The sequence below is a fragment of the Pinus tabuliformis genome, chromosome 8 (assembly GCF_031772625.1).
Source record: "Pinus tabuliformis cultivar Carrire ecotype Pingquan chromosome 8, CPIR1, whole genome shotgun sequence".
NCBI classification, from domain to species: domain Eukaryota; kingdom Viridiplantae; phylum Streptophyta; class Pinopsida; order Pinales; family Pinaceae; genus Pinus; species Pinus tabuliformis.
This window is the reverse complement of record NC_142294.1, coordinates 1,806,957,174-1,806,976,952: the sequence shown is the minus strand read 5'-3', so window position 1 is coordinate 1,806,976,952 and position 19,779 is coordinate 1,806,957,174. Positions and strand designations below refer to the sequence as shown.

At 35.9% G+C, this 19,779-nt stretch overlaps 2 protein-coding genes across 2 annotated transcripts; both read right to left on the bottom strand.

Moving 5' to 3' along the window:
- Positions 1–1,200: 1,200 nt before the first annotated feature.
- On the bottom strand, positions 1,201–4,217 carry LOC149243475 (uncharacterized). The gene is made up of 2 exons (XM_089367817.1): positions 3,780–4,217; positions 1,201–3,691 (listed from the first exon to the last, which is right to left on the bottom strand). Exons 1-2 carry the CDS (start codon positions 4,118–4,120, stop codon positions 3,646–3,648), a joined length of 387 nt encoding a protein of 128 aa, XP_089223943.1. The 5' UTR covers positions 4,121–4,217; the 3' UTR covers positions 1,201–3,645.
- A 96-nt stretch (positions 4,218–4,313) lies between these two features.
- On the bottom strand, positions 4,314–7,702 carry LOC149243474 (putative disease resistance protein At1g61300). Its single transcript, XM_089374528.1, has one exon. The coding sequence runs from the start codon at positions 7,538–7,540 to the stop codon at positions 4,460–4,462; it is 3,081 nt and encodes a 1,026-aa protein (XP_089230654.1). The 5' UTR covers positions 7,541–7,702; the 3' UTR covers positions 4,314–4,459.
- Positions 7,703–19,779: the final 12,077 nt, after the last annotated feature.

Here is a 19,779-nt window from a genome sequence, read left to right as displayed (position 1 = left end):
GAATAAACACTTATAAACTCAAGTAGAATAAACGCTTATATTAAGAATGGTTTCCATCTGGTTCTCTTGCTTAATCTGTGAAATGGTTGCAGTAAAACAGAGTACATCTTTGTTGATAAAGCAAGGTAGCGCCATGGATAGAAATGTCGGATCACAATTCCAGGCCCAGGCTTTTCTTGTGGCCCTTTCCAGGCTTTGTGGGTTTGTTCTCATAATTATATATGATTGTTGCCTTGTACCTCTAGCCAAAAGAATAACAGGAAAGGATCAACTGTTCTCCAAAGGGTTGGGATACATGTAGCAAGACACAAAGCCTACTTGATAGTTCTAGAGTTAGAACGCCTCTGTGGTTATTTGTTTAACTCCACAATTCGCTATCTTTGGAATAGCAAAGATATTTACTTTAAAGGATTTCAGGAATATTTCTATGATCAAGTCCCTGATGGCATGACAAGTTTGGTTATTTCCTTCCATATGAGTATTCTGAGAGAGGCCCGTTTTCTGAGTAGTGTCAGACAGTTTCATAGTTGAAAAAATAGGCAAGCTAAGCTATCAATGACTGTTAGGAAATCATTTAAATGAGTAAATTGCATTATTTTTATAGAATTTTTAGAGATATTTAGTGCCATCAATCTATGCTTTTATGTTTGTATTGAAAAATAAATGATTTAGGTTTGATATAACAAATTATACATAAGTTTATCTTTAGTGCATAAAGAACTACACCTTATATGAAACATAAATAAAGACTTTAGTCCCTCTAAATATGCATGTTTCATTTTAGAAGTTGTTATGCATTTTTCATCCTAGAAACTTTTAGAGTCCATCCACTCATCCTCCATAGCTTATATCTTTATGGGAAGAAGAAAAGATGATACCTCCCAAGAACGAAATGAAGAGTTGTTCCAGCCTTGTACATTAAGTGCAGCTACTGGATCTTCAACAATGTTGCCAAATACAACATAATTATTACACTGACCATCATCGACAACGACTTCATGACTTCCCACAACCGCATTCAATCATCAAACTGGGTGTAAAAATGGTTCCATTATGACATAAATTAAATTGTGTAATTTGTAGAGATTCAAGACTAATTTCCAATTAGCATGAGGCCTTATTATGAATGTAAGATCAAGACTTTTCAAGTATAAATTTCTATGAGAAAACAGTGGCCACCATTCAGGATACAAATAGATCTGCTAGGAAACTTGACCATAAATCACTATTAGAACATTGCACACATGAGTGTTGTGCATAAGAAAACTGTTAAGTATCTTAACAGCACGATTACAGATAGCATAGGCAGGTAAGAAATACATCAGCCGAATAAGTTATTCCCTTGATATCATGCAGACAACATATCCATATTCTGCCATTGCAGAGGCAAGTGTTCAATTTTTCTTTCTTTTCTAAAAATGCAGAGAATGTTACCTCATTTTTAAGAGCTGAGTCACATTTTTAAATGCCAAAGCTGGGATCGATAACACTCAAGAGAGCCCTGTTGAAAGAAATAATCACAAATGTATCAATGACATTCCTTTCTTCTTCCTACAAAGATGAGCAACCCCAATCACACCTGTATGTGTGGTGTTCACTTTTTCTTAGACCAGAAGAAGCTGAAGCTCACAATATGTTCGGATATCCTCTTGGTGTCAAGTGGTTTGAACACCACAGAGCATCGACTGTAAGCAGGGACCACATAATATTCAGAACTCCAGTATGAAGCAAAGGTAAATTTCTTCTAACGTTGGCATTCCACTGGGGGTTTTGTCCATTGTAATGATCATATAACACATGTGGACTCAGACAGACCCGAGAACTAAAGGCAACAGGGAATGATACCTATTATCCATGGTTGACTAGAGGGAAATGCAATTGGAAGGTGATCAATCTACAACAAAACTGATATGAGTCACCAAATCAAACAAAGCAGCTTAAATTTATATTTCCTTTGGGAAGGACTCAATAACAGAAATGAGCATAAGTGCAGAATGGAGAATTACATGGTTTGACGAATATGATAACCTTTTAAAAAATATTAGTCGCAAGGCATTGTAATGCACAAGCAAAGGTATGAAACAGTTCTCAATTTATTGTCTCCCATAAAATGCCTGCCAGACTTAAAATTAAAAAATCCAAATGCTCATGAGAAACATCAAAACTCAAAAACTATTATCATGCATCTATAACAGCATTAAAAATAGGCATTCTGTCACTAGTTCAGTTCTCAAGTGGAAATGATTATTGAGACAATTTGCCAAAAAATGTCAATCGAGGTTGTAGGCAATAAGGCACCTAACAACAAACAAAATCCACTAAGCCACAGATAGAACTGAACTCTCTTGCAGAAGGAATATTTACATGATTGAGGGAGAAGAATGCCATGAAGGCGCCTCCTCCAAGCTTTTCTCACCAAGAAAAGATATCCCACCACCAATGTCGCTACAGTCTTTGATAACTCCCTTTTGAGTTACAAGATATGAGCAAAATTTCTGTATTTTTTCAATTACGAAAATGGCCGGAACCTGTGAAGCTCAAGGCCCAAATATAACTCCATGCTTATTGGGTTTTCATGTTCTTGACATGGCTTGGAACCTCCGCCCTGGCCACTTACAAGAATGTTTATTTGCTACAGATTTGAGTAATAGACGAAACTGACCCACCAATGCCAAAGACAATGCCGAATACGATGAGCAAGGCATCAGCAAGGATCCATATCAGAGATAATTCATGCCAACAAGCATGCAAATGAAACAGAGCAGGAAATAGAAACCCAAAATACAACCAACACTGCTCCCAATCAGAGATAAAAAATCTGCAAATGAAGGGACCAGAATTGACACTATTGTTATCGAGAAAATCGCAAGAGATCTGATCATGAAGGAAAACTCCCCTCTGCTAAACCTCCCTTCTAGGACTTCATAAACAGGATTCATCATCAGTGGAAATGTGAAGAAAAGGTTCAGACATAGGGCAATCTGAACAAAATCTGTGATCCAGCTTTTCCCCAAGTTCAGAGTCACCATATCTCTGGTTGCACTTCCAAAAGCAATATACTCGAATGCTCCGAAACCCCCATAAATGAGAGCAATGAAGAGAAATGCAACGGCCAAAACTCCACCAAATCCCCCATAAATGAGAGCAATGAAGAGAAATGCAACGGCCAAAACTCCACCAAATCTATGTTTTTTCTCCATAGCTAATTCCAGGGGCAAAATCATGCTTACCCCTTCAAATGCATAGATTGCTACACCCACTCCATAAGGAATAGCAGAGAAACCAGTGAGAGCCTGAACATCTGGACCCACAGTACTCAATATGGACAACACATCTTGCACCACAACAGTTAGCATTGCAGAAATGTCAACGATATCTGCAAAAATACTAAAAGGGGCCAGATGGGTAAGGGTTCGAATCCCACTGATGATGAGCTCCAGTGGAAAAATGGCCCATATGAAGCCTACCTTCCTGGTAACATCCAACGAGGTAGACAAATAGACTCCATGAGGATTCAACGAGGATTCTTGGGACTTCACCTACAACAGATGAGAAAATAACTAAGAGAAAAGGGCATTCCCCTGAAATTTCCTTTCCTTTAATTTGAGTAACATTTAGGAACTTTTCGAGAGTAGTTTAGCAATGCTAACTCTCGTGTGCCGGGGCACTAGAAGCCCAGTAATCTTCAGATCTGCAACATCCACAAATATGCCTCAATTTCAACACAAACACGGGCAAAACGGGCACTACCTGCAATGGCGAAATCTCATAGAACTTACGCGTGAGAACCGGAGGAGGCGATGGCGCAGAAGAATTGGAGACCGCGACTGTTGAGTCCTTCATCTCGACATCTTGAGTAGCCATCCTGGGCTTGCTCGTTAAACCTGAAATGGACCATTTTCGACTGTAGAGTATCATGGATGGCTTGCTCGTTAACCCTGAAATGGACCATTTTCGACTGTAGAGTATCGTCCATGAATTCAAGAAATGGTGTTAACCCCGCACGCACCCTTACCTGAACGATTCTTTCCTTCGCAGCGAGGGAAACGGAGACCAGAGCTTCACCGCACACACCCTTACCTGAATGATTCTTTCCTTCGCAGCGAGGGAAACAGAGCATCACAAGGACCAGAGCTTCACCTACAAAACTATTTGTAACTGTTTTGATCGACGGTTCAGATTTTTGTAATCGTCTAACATCTAATCGAATGATGTCCAAGGATGACAGGAGTAGGCAAAAAGGGGATGGATTCCAGAGAGAAACGCCTTACTGCTTAAATATAACATAACCTTCTTACAGGAATAACAAATAAAACAAATTTACAAATTTATAATTCAGAAATTATTAATATAATTATTTCTTTAAATATATTCCATCAATATTCATATCACTTCAAAAATATTACATTTACATTTCAGATCCTTCTTCATGTTCGACTTCACCATCTTCAAATTCACTTCACCGTCTTCGAGATTCTTTAAAAAGGTGAGAGAGTTTGGATTTTACGTCATCATTCTCCCAACTTATTCCATCCCACCAATCTAACTCTCCTACAATTTCCTTCAACTTAGGTAGCTTCTCCATTTCTTTTGGCATTCTCCGTAACAATGGACAGCGTCTGATCTCTATAACTTCCAGATTAGGCATTGTTTCTTCATTCCATACACTCGATGGTCTTGCAATACTCTCTGCCTTCTCTAAACCTGCAAGAGTCAATTTCTTTAACATTGGAAGACTGTTGATCTCAACTTCCAACTGAGGGCACTTGGAAATCTCTATGTTCTCTAAATGAGCGAGCTCCTCCATTCTCAATGTCTTCAACCTGCGGCATTCTCTTATGTGTAAGGAGTGCAGTTGCGGCATTGTTTTTGCATTACACACTATACTGTCTAAGCTCTGTAGGGACCATAGATTTACTGTCTGCAACTTTGGAAAACCGCCACCGGTCTCCATGAACAGCTCCTTCAACTCAGCACAACCTGATACAATTAATTGCCTTAAATTGGTTAGATCCTCCATTCTCAATGTCTTCAACACGCGGCATTCTTTTATCTGCAAGGTGTGCAGTTGCGGCATTGTTTTTGCATTGCACACTATACTCTCTAACCTGTATAGGTCGAATAGATATAATTCCTCCCACCTCGGAAAATCGTCATGTGCAGCCTCGCTCCCAGTCTCCAAGACTGGAAGCTCCTCTAAGTTCATGCAGCTGCTCAAGATCAAAAACTTCAAATTTTGAAATTGACAAATACAATTTGGCAGACTTACCCCTTGATAACAGACTAACACAAGCCTCTGCAACTCCTCCATGCTCTGCATGTTCTGTGGAAGGATTTCAAGCGCCGCATCATCTCTATTTTCATCTTCGCCCCACTCGAACCATAAATCTAATTTTCTCATCTTTGACCATGTACTCATTGAACCCTCTTTAATTTCTGGCTTTACTTTGGCATGCAATTCGATCAGATTTGAGAGATTTGTGAGATCCTCCAATCTCACTGGAGTTGAGTCTTGAGGCAAGACCAGGTTGTTCAATGAAGTGAGTTGAGAGATTTGATGTGGAATCACCTTGATGCCTCCTCTGTAAGAAATCCAAAATCTGAGAAGCTTTAGATTTTTAAGTTCTCCTATCCTATCGGGTAAAGAATGGAGACTTTTACATCCTTCAAGATTCAAAAATTGAAGATGTGAAAGACTGCATATGCTATCAGGCAAGTCCTTCAATTCGCCACATCCTCTCAAATTAAGGAACTCAAGCTGTCCAAGTTTCTCCACTGCTGTTGGTAATTTTTCTATTGAGGTATACGACAGATCCAGAACCCGGAGAGACCTGAAGTTTACCAAAAACTGCTCTGGAATTTCCTTCAACTGTATGTTTTGGGCCAACACTAAACTGACAAGTGTTGGACACTTCAATTCTGTTGGCAAATCACTAATTTCGCTGCCCAGAACGGAGATTCTTTTGCGAGCCCTGGTTTCTTCTTCGCTTGGAAATTGTTGTAGATGTTGACTTGCTTCAAATAACCAGTTTTCCTCTCCTTGGCCTACATATATTGCCATATCGCGTAGTACATCATGAACTTTTATATACTGCTTATACTGCTTCTGCCAACCAACATACTCAATCAAGCACCTATCTACCAGTGCTTCTATGTATTCCCGCCCAACATCCATGAAGTAAGTAGTCCCTTTTTGAGGAACCAGTCGTTCTGCGGTCCACATCTCCACCAGCGTCTCCACATCAATTTTTGCATCTTCAGGAAAGGCAGCACAATACAGAAAACATATTTTCATGTTATTATTGGGCAAATCATTGTAGCTCCATCTCAGCCGCTGATAGAGCTCAACATCGATGGTCCTGTGAGTGGAGGGGAAGGATGGATCTACATTTTTCATCCAAACTAGAGCGCGACTCCACTCATCAGCAGTGTTTTTCCGAGCCATAGCTGCAGCAACTGTATTTATTGCTAATGGCAACCCTTTACACTCCAAAGCAACCTGCGTAGCAATAAGCTCTAGATTATTGTCTGGAGCAGCCCCACTTCTAAACGCTCTTCTCCGGAACAGCTCCCACCCTTCCTCTATGGAAAGGGGTCGTAACATCATGCAGTACTCTTTTTCTGCCATTATTTCAACTACATCTCTGTAGCGACCGGACACTAAGACTTTGCTGCCTTTATCACGCCCAAATTTGACCCCAACTTTATCCAAATCAATTGGACTCCAAATATCGTCCAAGACCAGAAGAAACCTCTTATTTTCAAGAGATGCATACAATTTCATCATTTTCGTGTCACTACTAGAACTTGGCTCAAATTTTAAATTCAGAGACTCGGCAATGGTATCCTGGAGACTTTGAATCTGATAGTTTTGAGAAATGGTATACCAAATGACGAGATCGAAGCTAGTACTTACCTTCTTGGCGCAGTTATTGTAGATGAGTTGGAGTAATGCCGTTTTCCCAACTCCCGCCATCCCCCAAACACCGATCACCGGATGAGGATCGTTAAGCCATGAGAGCAGTTGCTGCTGAGCGGCTTGAATGCCAGACCCCACGAAGCCGGAATCTGGTAGGGGTTGAAGAAGCACCTCTGCTTCAGGCTGTGAGGACACCACAATCTGTGCGGTATGGGCAGCTCTTGAGAGAGCGGAATCAAGCTGTCGGAAGAGCTCACTGAATCCGGTCTTCCATTCTCTGATATCTGCGGGGATGTTGGGGCTGAAAAAGAGGCAGCAACCGCGACACCGTTCTCGCTGTCCTTTGGCGCGTTCGATGAGGGCTTTGACTTCTTCAAGGGAATTGTTGATCCTTACCAAAGAACCTTCCACTAACTCCGGCAGCCTCTTTTGTTGATCTTCGAATTGGGTTTGAATATCGCGTAACGACTGCTCCATACGGTCAAGTTCATTGTTGAGATGTTGAAGGTTCTTCCCCAACTCCTTCACATCCTTCAATTGTTGGTAGAGGAGACCGATAATGGCGTTGGTGGCGTTTGTGGCCACTCCGGACGCTTCTCCAATTGCAAACTCCGTGGCCATTTTAGCAAAATGCAGAGAGAAAATGGAAGTTATATGAAGATTGAAACCAAAACAGGGGACGATAGAGGGCCTGTAACGAGGAGAGGTGCAGTGGGTTAGATGAGTGCGATACACAATACGATGAATGATTGACTATATGTAGAAACGTGAGCGTATATCAACCCTGTTTGCCTTTGAAGTATTTCTGAATAGTCTGGGCAATATTTGACCACAGATCAAATTCCCTACGAACAATCCCCATCTAACAGATCAAATTCTCCACCCAACAATCCCCATCAAACCGATCAAATTCTCCACCTAACAATCCCCATCTAATAATTAGATCATATGTTATTCCCACTTTTGAAATTTCCCGCATAACAATATCCCACCTAATAATCCCCTTCTAACAATAACAATAAGACAACACATTAAATTTACTACATAATAATTAGACTACATATCTGCCATTCCCAACCATTCCCACTTTAAAAATAAATAAATCTATCCCCACTTAACAATTAAACCAAAATTAACTATATACCATCCCCACTTTAAAAAAAATCCATATGTTTTATTATTCCTTGAACCCATAACCATAGTGATATAATTTTTGTATTCCCATGACCTTTCATCGCCAAGTTATTTGTATGGTTAAAAAGTTGGAACATTAATAAAATAACATTCCACTCAATTTTAACAACGGAAAATTAAAGTTATTCAATTATATGAGAATCTAATGATGAACCTAATTCATAATCAATTCATAAAGTAGCACACACGTTATATATAATATCCACAATCATGGCAATTCATTGAGGCATATCCACACACGTCCACATTAATTCGTATGGGAACCACTTGTTATTGTTTACGCAATATTAAAAGACAATATTAAATTATTAAAGTGGTTACACATGATTTTCACTTCTTATTGAATTTACTCTTAATTTAAGTTTTAACGAAATCCATTGATTTATCAAATTTATTTGGTTCATTTCTTATTATTTTATTTTTAATTTAAGTTTCAATAAAATCTATTTATTTATTAAATTTAATAGATTTTATTAAATTTAATTGGTTTGTTTCATAGTACTAGAAATATTTGTTAGGTTTGGAGTATGTCCTAAAATTATTTTTGTTTGGTTAAGAGTTAGTATTTTTCATGTAGCGAAATAGGTTAACGACTCAATGCAATATCATATTAGGGCTTTATGTTCTGGGGTGATGGTTTTGACACTTGGGGATATATTATAGGAGCTACTTTATTGGCTGCCAGATTGCTGAGGGATTTCTGCAGAAAAAGAATTAGAATTAGTGGAATTGGTTTCTCAAAAATTGTGACTGCAACATCCTTTGTTGAATACTTTCTGCCTAAACTATGCCTATTGCATGGATAATAATAAATTGATTAAACATAAGAAAATTTATCAATTTGATTTTAATAAATATTGTATTTTTTTTATATGAATAAGTGTAACTCAAAAATGTGATTTGACATTGTTGGAAATGTATATATTAATTGAAGAGTTAATGAACACAATTATTTGAGTCATAATCATACATATTAAAATAACACACACACATAGATATCCACTTGTTCAGAAAAAGAAATGAGTGCCCTAATAATTAGTTGTAAATAGTTGTAATGGATGCAATGGTATCTATGGTTATAAATCTCTAAAATGCGATTGCACTAAGTTTTGTATTAGTCTACATAAATGCTTTTTATATATATAGAAATTTTTACTCTGACTTAGGTTTGCAATATGTATTTTAAAAATAAAATAAAAAAATAAGGAAATCATAAAACATTATTTACTAATTTGAATTGAGCAATCTAAATTTAAATGTGGGTATGAAATTATTTTTAAGATAATTATATTAAAAAATTTAGTTTAGTTTAGTTTGTTGTTGTCTTATTTATTTATTTATTATATTTTGATTTATTTTTATTGAAAAAATCTATATAAAAAAATTATAAAATGATTAAGTATAAAATTATGGTATATTTAAAATCAAAACATTAAACAAATTATCATTGTTTAGAATTTCAAAATTGAAAAAACGAAGTTAAAATATTTCAATAACGTTATAAATATATTTTATAATTATTTTCTTGGTAAAATAAAACAAAATTTGGATCTATAATTAAGGAAAATTAGAGTTTGGAATATATTTGAACACATGAATTATTTCTGGTACAAGATCTATATAGGCTACTCTAAAGGCTATTTCCAACCACAAGAAATATATCAACGACTCATCATCTTTTGTATAGATTTCTTGGATATGATCAAAGGGTATTTCCAACAAATCTTTTGGATAGATTTCTTAGATCTCATGAGAGGGAATTTCCAACAAATCTTTTGGATAAATTTGTTGGATCTGATCAGAGGGAAAATCCAACAAATATTTTGGATAAATTTCTTGGATCTGATGAGAGGGAATTTCCAACAAATCTTTAGATTAGTTTACCAAAAGAAGAATCTATATTTGAGAAATACTCTTCAAAGATATTCTTTGCTTGATTTGAAATTATTCCTTCTGCTAATAGATAAAGTCGTTTCAAAATAGGTTCAACTTTTACTCTTTTCGATGATTTAGTGATCAGAACAAGCGAATGAACAATATCTGTAGGTAAGGGCTCCTAGGGTAGTTGAAATCTTTCGTGTTCCAATTCCTGCCAATGATCAGAGATATGGTAATGGTACCCATTCCCAAATGGATCAGTCGGGAATCCTTATTTACCATCTTTCGTAGATATTTCTATAAAATCCCAACGATTCGAAATGATCGAATCATTTAGCATTTTGGGGGACTCAAATTGGTTTATTGTTCCACGAAATGCCCCATTAAGGAATGGATCATACATTTCATTAAAATAATCCCCCTTAGAATTAGAGAATTTCAGACTCCAAGAAAATAAAACAAGATTTGGATTTATAATTACGCCCCTTTGGGAAGAACTCCCCTAGCTGACACTTTGTACTCATGTGCACCGTTAGATCCAATGTTAGATGATTGAAAGTTTTTCCACCATTAGATCCCAGTGCTTTAACTCTCAATTGAATATTAATTTGTGCAACCGTTCACCTTGTGGATCTTTATTATAACCCATGAACATATTGCAGGTAATTTGCTGACCTTTCACTCATTTTGTTCTCCTTAGCCACGGTGTTCTTGTGATTTTTTCGTCTTAAATGTTACTCAAGCATTTGTTCAGTTTATTACCATGAATTCCTTTGGAAATGGCGAGGAATTTGGGACCCCATTTTTCCTTTAGTCTGTAGGATGTACTGTGCAAAATTATTTATGGCTCTACCACACATATACTTTTCATGTCCATATTTTTGTGAAGTTTTTTATATAACTAGTGTATTTTTCACATTTCCATTTTTTGAAGATGACGCTGATATCTTTTATTTGATTTCGACAGCTGCTACTCTGTTTAATCATATCTATATAGCCTGTAACAATGGATTGCAGGGAATTAATAGGTACAGACAAGGAGATCGACAGGTTCCTGAAAATAATAGTTGTTTTGAGCCAACAGACAAACAATTTCATGAATTCTTGCTCCAATTTTGCATATGCTTCATCTCGGATATGAGGTGCAGATTATTTTCCAATGATGTAATCAATATGCATTTATGATATTATCAAGGTTTCTTTTATGACATGGTGAATCGTATCATTGATATTGTGTATCTCTCTCTCAAGGAACTGAATCAAGAGTTTATAAAGTAAGACAATGTGCCTCTTTATTGTAACAGGTATCAGAGCCAATGCTGGGCCTTGTGGTGAAAGGTGAATTATTTCGTTTTCATACCTACATATACTGAGCACTATTATTTTCCATTGTTTGGCATAAGAGATGTACTTGTTGTTGGTCCTAGATATTTTTAAATTAATTTGTTCTTTTGTAGGCTATTTGCTTCATAGAAACTGAATGTCATGAAAGCAATACTGCTCTGTCAACAAAGTCAAAGTCCATTCATATGCACTCAAGACTGATTTGCACTTATTTGGCAAGAGAGCATATTCTTCATGTTTTGCTAAAGGAGCAATTATTTAGATTGACATTGCAATTATTATCATATGGGAAGGCTAGGTATGTCATAAGGAACACTTAAAAGCTTGAAAATCCAAATTTGGGATCGTAACAAAGCTTGGCAGTGGGTTTTATTAAGGCCAGTCAAAATTGGTCAAAAAAATGAAAACACCATTTTTGTGGATCCGTTGAGTTGAAGTTAAATAAATTTAAAAAAAAAAAAATTTGATTATGGAAATACAAGACATGGGTTTGTGTGTAATGTTGTTGAATTTAACAAAGCAATCTTGGCGGTTGGCTCTTGTATGGATTGAAAAAAAAAATAGACCTGCATGGAGTTGTATGAATTCAGGATATCTATGTGACATATATTGATATAATTGGAGGCAATTATCCTAATTTTCCTTCAAATCTACGACACTGAAATGTCAATTTCCCTTTGATAAATTTTCTTGTCTTCTTGAAAGGTCATATTTGTTTTGTTCGCATTAAAGTGGTCCACAAATGAACCTAAAAGATGTTCTTTTTTGGTTTTATGAACTACAAAGTCTCATTTTGTATTTGAAGTTATGATTTTCCATGACCTTTTGCAGCTTGACATCCTTCAATTGTTGGGAAGCATATGATCCCCAATAATGAATAGAAATGGATAGCATCTCCTGGCATGACCCTGCTTTTCTTTAAGGGGCAGTGTAAATAAGCATGATTAAGGTTTATCTGCAATTTTCTTCATAGTGGAATGTTAAATGTTACTAGATCCATTGCATTCTATATGTGGATGTTGTGGAGAATAATGTGTGTTAATCATTTTATAATAAAACTTAGTGACTGCATCTGATTTCTTCATAGTCGTTTACTAGGTGTTTAAAGGAAGTAAAAAAAAACCTAGAAAGCATACATTCAATACATTAATTCTGCCATGACATTTCTCCCCAGTTTGTCTTTTTTCCCATTTTAGGTGGGCTCGTTTATTTCCTCGAAAATGATTGAAAATATAATCACCCTGTAGCATTTTTAATGGGTAATTTTTTGGTTGAAAGTATGAAACTAGCAATTGCACCAGAAATATTCCATCTTTAAATTGATTTCCACATTGATATAAAACGTTTCTTTGGTTCAACAGTTTGGTTCTTTTTGCTATCTCTCTTTCCACAACGGTGTGGGGGACACTCCTTGGCGTTGTTTGTCCTCTATGTCTATTTATATATTTATGTTATTGTTTGTATGTGAGAATGTATATATTTCTATGTATAGTTGTTTGTTTGTGTTAGCGAGAGAGATAAGCAGAGGCATAAGAATGAAGGAAAGGAATTTGTATATGTATGCTTGGATGAGCAAAGGGGTGAAAAAGGAAGGAAATGAATTTTTTATTTGGTTTGATCCTAGACATTTATGTTCTCAGGTTTTAACCATCTAAATCATGAATGTTTAGTGTAACTATCTACCTAAAGCTTGTAAGTAAGCACCCATCAAAATCTACAATTAACTTAACCATCTACCTGAAGCTTGTAAGTAAGCACCCGTCAAAATCTACAATTAACTTTCTAGATATAACTATTTGTTTATAATAAATAATTTTGGCAGACTAAGAGGAGTTGTTACTGTGTGCGTATTTCATATGGTAAAAGAAAAAGAAACGATCTCGCTCAGTTAAACACTTCATCATGTCACAGATGAACATGTAGGTTTCTCTTTCTTTTTCCAACATAATGAACTCGGGATAAGATAGAATGTAGATGTATTTTTCTTTTGCTAAAATAATTAATTAGGTTATATGAGATAAAAATAAATACATAATCCAAAATTGTTAGAGTAGATTATATTGATTGTTTACAATAGCTTTGGTAATTTTCCTCCCTCATCAACCAAAAATACATATTACAAAAGGTAGAATACATTTCGTATGGCCATCCTCTTAGAAACTGTTAAATGGAAATCCATTACCATTTCTATACATAAACAGAATACAATTGTTAGTTGTTGCATCTAATTATAAAATGGTGTTTCTAATGTTACATTTAGACAGCCCCACATGAAATCTCAGTTAATTTGAAAGGAAGGACCAGTTGATTCGATCCAATTCCTGTATTTTAGATCAAAAATAAGATCCATATGAACTCATGACACCTTCAATGTTTATAATTATTGAAAAAATAAGCTTACATCAACATTTATAGGACAATATCAGTGATTATCATGAGTAAACACACCATAAGGAAGTGAACATATTGAATTATCAACAACAACAAAAGTTTAATGTAATTTCTTGTCTCACTTCTAACTTTTAAATAGTTTGTAGACTACGTAGGATAACTTATTGGTTGATAATTGTTTTCACGAAAATCGAGGAAGTCTTGTCCACAAATCATCATGTGACATATTTTCAAAATTCAATTTTTTTATATTGTAATTTTGTTATTTATTAATAAAATTGCGAACAATTTTTTAGATAAAATAAAATACAATATACATATCACATTAAAACATATAACATATAAATAGTACTTAAAAATTAACATCCATTTTACCATATAAATTAAAATAATGATTCTATAACCATATTTAAATTTAATTAATAAGCGGATAAAAATTTAATATTTACAATATAGTAAGATTTTAATCATGAATATTTACCAGGAATATTATTAACTTCTAAATAGGATTTTTTTACACTATTATGGGTCAATACCCAGAACAAAAAGATAGAGAGAAGGAGGGGGAAAGGATGTGTTATCACAATAAACTTTGTTTCTTAAATTCTCAGAAAATGTTGATAGACTCACTGTGAGCATCTTAATTGTAATAAATAGGGAAAATTACTGATAGAGGGGATATCACCGTTTTAGTAATCCGATATGGTTTTTCAAAGGAATTCGCTGACAACAGGTGTATCACATTTTTCATTTTGGCTGACAGGCCAATTTTCAACAGCAAAACTAGTTTTTAAATTTTAAAAATGATGATTATACTAACCAGTTCAGTGTCAGCGATATCATTGAAACATGTCTCTATATTTTTTGAAGGGGTAAAAAGTACCGGTAAATGATTTTTCTTCCGCTGCAACAAGTGAATGTGATTTAATATGATATTACCATATGATATGAAATTCATTTGTAATCATAACTTGAAACTCTATGATTATTCACTCACCAACTGTATTATCTCATTTGCATGTCAAGTTGTTTTACCTTGTCCCATTAAAAATTTGTTTTTTGTTAATTTGGAGTGAGTCACACTTGGCTTTGAAAATCATTTTGCTCACAGGGATTCAAGATCAAATCCTTGGAAGACCACATAACATGATGGGGAAAGGAGGCAAAGTGAACTGGTCCGAGCCCAAAGTACCGGATTTGCTGGACATATACCCTGAAATTCATTAGTTGTTTCAGCAAGTCGGTTGGAGTGAATTCTTCCACTGTTGTACCAACTACCACGATGCAGTGGCTCAGTGTTTTTCTCACCAGTTTAATGGAAATTGAGTGGAGGTGGGAGGCTTGTCATTTTCAATTACAGGGAAAACCATTGCTGAGGCCGCAACCTTGCAAGCTGACGGAGAGAATATTTTCCATAGTCATGTTTTTGTAGGGATCAATGTCCCTTTCTTCTTCAAAGAAGAATAGAGAGGGAAAAGTTGGAGGGCTGGAGTTCGAATGGAGTGGTTGCAGGACAAATGGTATGTCCCTTTATGCTTCTATCAACAATATTTTACTTGCGAAGGATGGTTTAATCAAGTAAACCACTACCATTTTTATTTCCTCACACATCTTGGTGGTCAAATTAGAATCAATCCATGTTTTTATTTGTTGGAAAGCCTTAAACATATGGAAGCTCAGTTTGGGGCCCACACAGATCCCTCCTCTCATTTTATATACCACAAAAACCTGATAAAGCTGTTAATAGAAAACCAGCTAGCCAAAATAGAAAGGACTTGGAGTCATTTCCTTTTTTAGGGAGGTTTTCAACCTCAACCCCTTAAGAGACAAAGAGGAAGACCAAAGACTACCAAAAAAGAGAATAAAACTAAACATCAAGCTCCTATTGAACCACCTCCCAACCAAGAAAACCTAGAAGTTCCATCTACATCATTTGGTCCAAATATTCCCAAAGTCTACTAGAGGAAAAGTGTCAGGCTTCATAAACCAGACCCTGTATCCCTTGTAAACCAACCCATTGATATCAAATCTTCCCATGTTGTGACTCCACCTTTCAAAACTTCCCCTACACAAACAGCTAAAACAGAGGTTCCTAAAGGCAAAGAAGCAGAGGTTGAAAGTGAACAGGAGGATACATTGTTTGAAGTTTTCAAGTGTGGCAATAGAACCCATACAATACCAACCAACAAGTTAAGATACAAAATCAAACTCAGAAATAACCCAGATTTCACCAAGGAGGTGATTGATGTTGAAAATATGCCACTGAAGGACCTCATCATCAACAAGAAGAAGGATACAGGCTCTAAGAAGAGAAAAGGCAAAGAAACTGTGAAAAAGGGACCTATGGAGACAAGGTAAAGCAAATAAAAAAATTGGAGAAGGTAGATGTATTGCAGAGGGCCGCTAATACCCTCAACAAGAGGCTTAGGGGATTAAAATTAGAATTTTGCCTATCCCTTTTATGAAACAAGGTTTTCATTTTATCATTGAAAGTCGACCTTATGGTTTTTACATACAGCGAAACAGTCAGGAAAGCTGACATTCCCATCGTCAACATTTTTGATAAAGTTGACAGATCCACTGTCAACTATTTTGGGGCAAAGCTGTGTGTCGGTTGATAGAAAATGATACATGGATGAAAGTCGATAGTCAGACTGTCAGCGATTTTGGAGAAAATAGGGAGCGTTGACATCTCCGTTGTCAACGATATTCATACATGTGAAAATGTTGACCTTCCTATTGTTAGCGATTTTGAAACAGGCGGAAAAGAAAATGCTGACATTCAGTCTGTCAACGAAAGCTACAAAACAAAAAACCAATGAAGCTGACAACAACAATATTAACATTTTTTCTAGGAGGTTCGAAGGAAATAAGGATGAACAGAAAAGCCATTTTGGAGGAATTTGGACCTGTTTAGCAGAGGGACCTATTTTTCCAACTAAGATGTTGAGTTATCAGTTAGGGACCTGTTTCTATTTCCAAGGGAGACAATTTGACAAGATATTTTACTTGACCTATATATCAACATATTTTCCTGTAGCTATTTTAGGAAAAACTGAATGTATCTAAGTTTTATATTTACATGCATGAAACTTGAAGATATTTAGATATATCAAATTATTGTAATTAATATGGAGACTATTATTTTGCAAATGGTTGATGTAAGTTCTATAAAACAGTTTATGAAGAATGAAGAAGGGTTGGAATTTTATTGGAAAACATATTTTCATTCTGGTATATTTGAGCAGCCTTGAATATATTTACAGTTTTTAATGATAATTTTGTAGGAAACTCATGTGTTGTAGTTCCCTGTCAGTTTCCTCTTTGTTATACAAACTTTCTTTCATGTATGAAAATGTTAGTATCTATGATTTGATTTAATTTATGCTCCTTTCTTGTATTTATCAACCATTAGTATTTGTTTCCTTAGTCACTATAAACTCTGTTTCATTTTGGTTCTTTTCTTCCAAATTCTCAAATAGTCAAAGCATTTGTTGCTATCATGCTTTTTATAGCTTGCTCATTAGATTTATAACCTTACTTGTTTAGAACTGGACTCCATGCCCAATGGTATGTTTTGTAAACTTCCCAACCAATTTTATCCTATGATCTAAATCTGGCCACCGAACTCAATTATGAAACCTACTACTACAATGACCATAGAGTAGTTGATTTTTACAAAGAGATCCCTCTCTGAGTTGAATGGATAACTTTCAACCTAAAAGAGGTTTGAGGTTACCTTAGGGTTTTTCCCGCAGCCAGGGTTTTCCCTAAGTGATAACATTTTGGCACCATTGTTGGGGAATGAGAAGCATATTGTTTCCCCAAACGATTTGATTGTTGAAGATCAGATCTCTGAGGGAAAATAGAGATTTGTATATAATCTAGTTGCAAGAAGTTTTCTCTTGCGACTCCACATTATGATCTGAAAGGTTCTTATTGACATAGTTTTGGCTCATACATGCATTCATACTCGGAGGAACCCTGATACAAATCCACTTCAGTTTTTTGCAAGCCCAAAAATGTTTTTCAGGAAAAGACTCCTAAGGAAACATGTACTTGGTGCACAAGATTTTTCGATCTAGGTATACAAAGTTCTTCATGGCATTACCAATCTCCTCAATGGAACTTCAGGTCCAATTCCAACAACAGACCAGGTAGTTTAACCCAAATGTATCGATTATAGGGAGTCTCTGATAGAGGGTTGATGCCAACATACCAATGATGTAATTGCAAGAAGCTAGGACTTCTCACCCAAGGGTACTTGAGGATGTTTTCTGCATCATCATGGTGAAGAAAATGAATACCAAACCATTGATTCATCAAAAATTTGACCTTGGGAGTATAACAAAGGATAACATACCATTTTTTATTGACCCAATCTTGCTTTGAACTTTCTTTCATATCCACAAATGCCCATCTACCCATGAGAGTATAATTTTACAAACTAACAATGCGATATCAGAGAATGTCATGACCAAAACAAATTAATTTAGTTTTTTAGAAAGTATTTACCATTTTTGCATTCCCCCTTCTATGTCTCCAACCACATACCTCTCATTTCTTCTGCTTAGTTTCTTTGGCATGCAAACCAGGAGGGTATGAAGGCTCACCACATATAAAATGTTCAATATCCAAAGGATCCCACATCTAACCATCTAGATGTGAGTTAGCATATGCCACGTTAGTGCCCATGATTGCATGGATGAGTGGCTCCGGGTCCAGTGAGTCCGGACCTATCTAATTCATCTCACCCATAGGCAGGTAATCCAACATCGAGCATAAAGGAAACTTAGTACCCGAGGCCAATATTTTATTCCAAATCCAACTCAAAATCTAAGAATAATTACTCCAAAAATTGTTCTACCTACCTGATACAACGTGAAAGGACAAAAAGAATTGTTATACCTCCACAAAAGGAAAGGTGACATTAAAGGAATTTAAGCACAGTTGCATCAAACCTCGAGAACTTATTTCTAGAGAAGGAAATGATCAAAAAGTATGTCACCACCCTTAATCAGAGAAACCAAAATGATTGCAAATGTCTTGTACAACTTTAGGAACATAAAATCTAGAAACAAAAATTGAGCATTGTCATTAAACATCCCCTACGATCAAGAAATAATGAAAAAAATCATAAATTCTTTAGCCCATAGCGAAAAGTGGGAAAAATATATTGTTCGAAACCATGAACCAGTACATCCAGAAGCAGTAATCACAACCAATTCTAAGAGCATAAATCTAAAAAATAGAAGTTGGATAAAAGTTCCAGTGAGCAACTAGGAACCAACCAAAACTTAAGCAATTACCATATCTTCACCCTGCCAGACTCTATAAAGGATGATGAATCAATGTCTAATGGACACTTCACCTAGAAAATAGCCACCAAATAACCAACCACCACCACAACTAGTATATACCAATGCCTCCCAACTGGTGGTGCAACCCACCTCATAAAGGTTGAAAATTAATACACCAGAAGCCAGTAAAATTAATCTAACAACACTAATAATCGGGGCAACTCCACCAACAATGGAAACACCACCAATGAAAACTCTTACAAGGTTTGGAGAAAAAAAGAAACTTTGTATATTTATGTTTCCTGCAAGCTAGCTCCACATTCCCCTTAATAGCTCCACATTCCCCTTAACAGCTCCCCAATCCCTATTCTCTTGTACAAGATTTGACATAAATATCGAAGTAAACCCAACCTTAAGTGTCACCCAATTTCAACAAGAAAATGTAACTATAAAACCAATAAGTGCTTCCTCCCTTATATAGAACAGATCGTGAAAGATGTCTCAAAAATCCATGTAAGATAATTGTAATCCAAATATTAAAACCAACATCACAAGGTGGAAGACGGAGAAGAAAGTCACCACAAAATAAACATAACCATGTACAGTCCACCTGCGATGTAGAAATTGTAGCAAGGAATGGCTTCTTTGTCTTGTGCCTTATTCAAAGATGTCAATTTGAATCAATCTCAAAGATATTTGAGTTAGCTGTCAGTTAACGTGTGTGATGTGGCCCATCATTGAGTTATTGTCAAT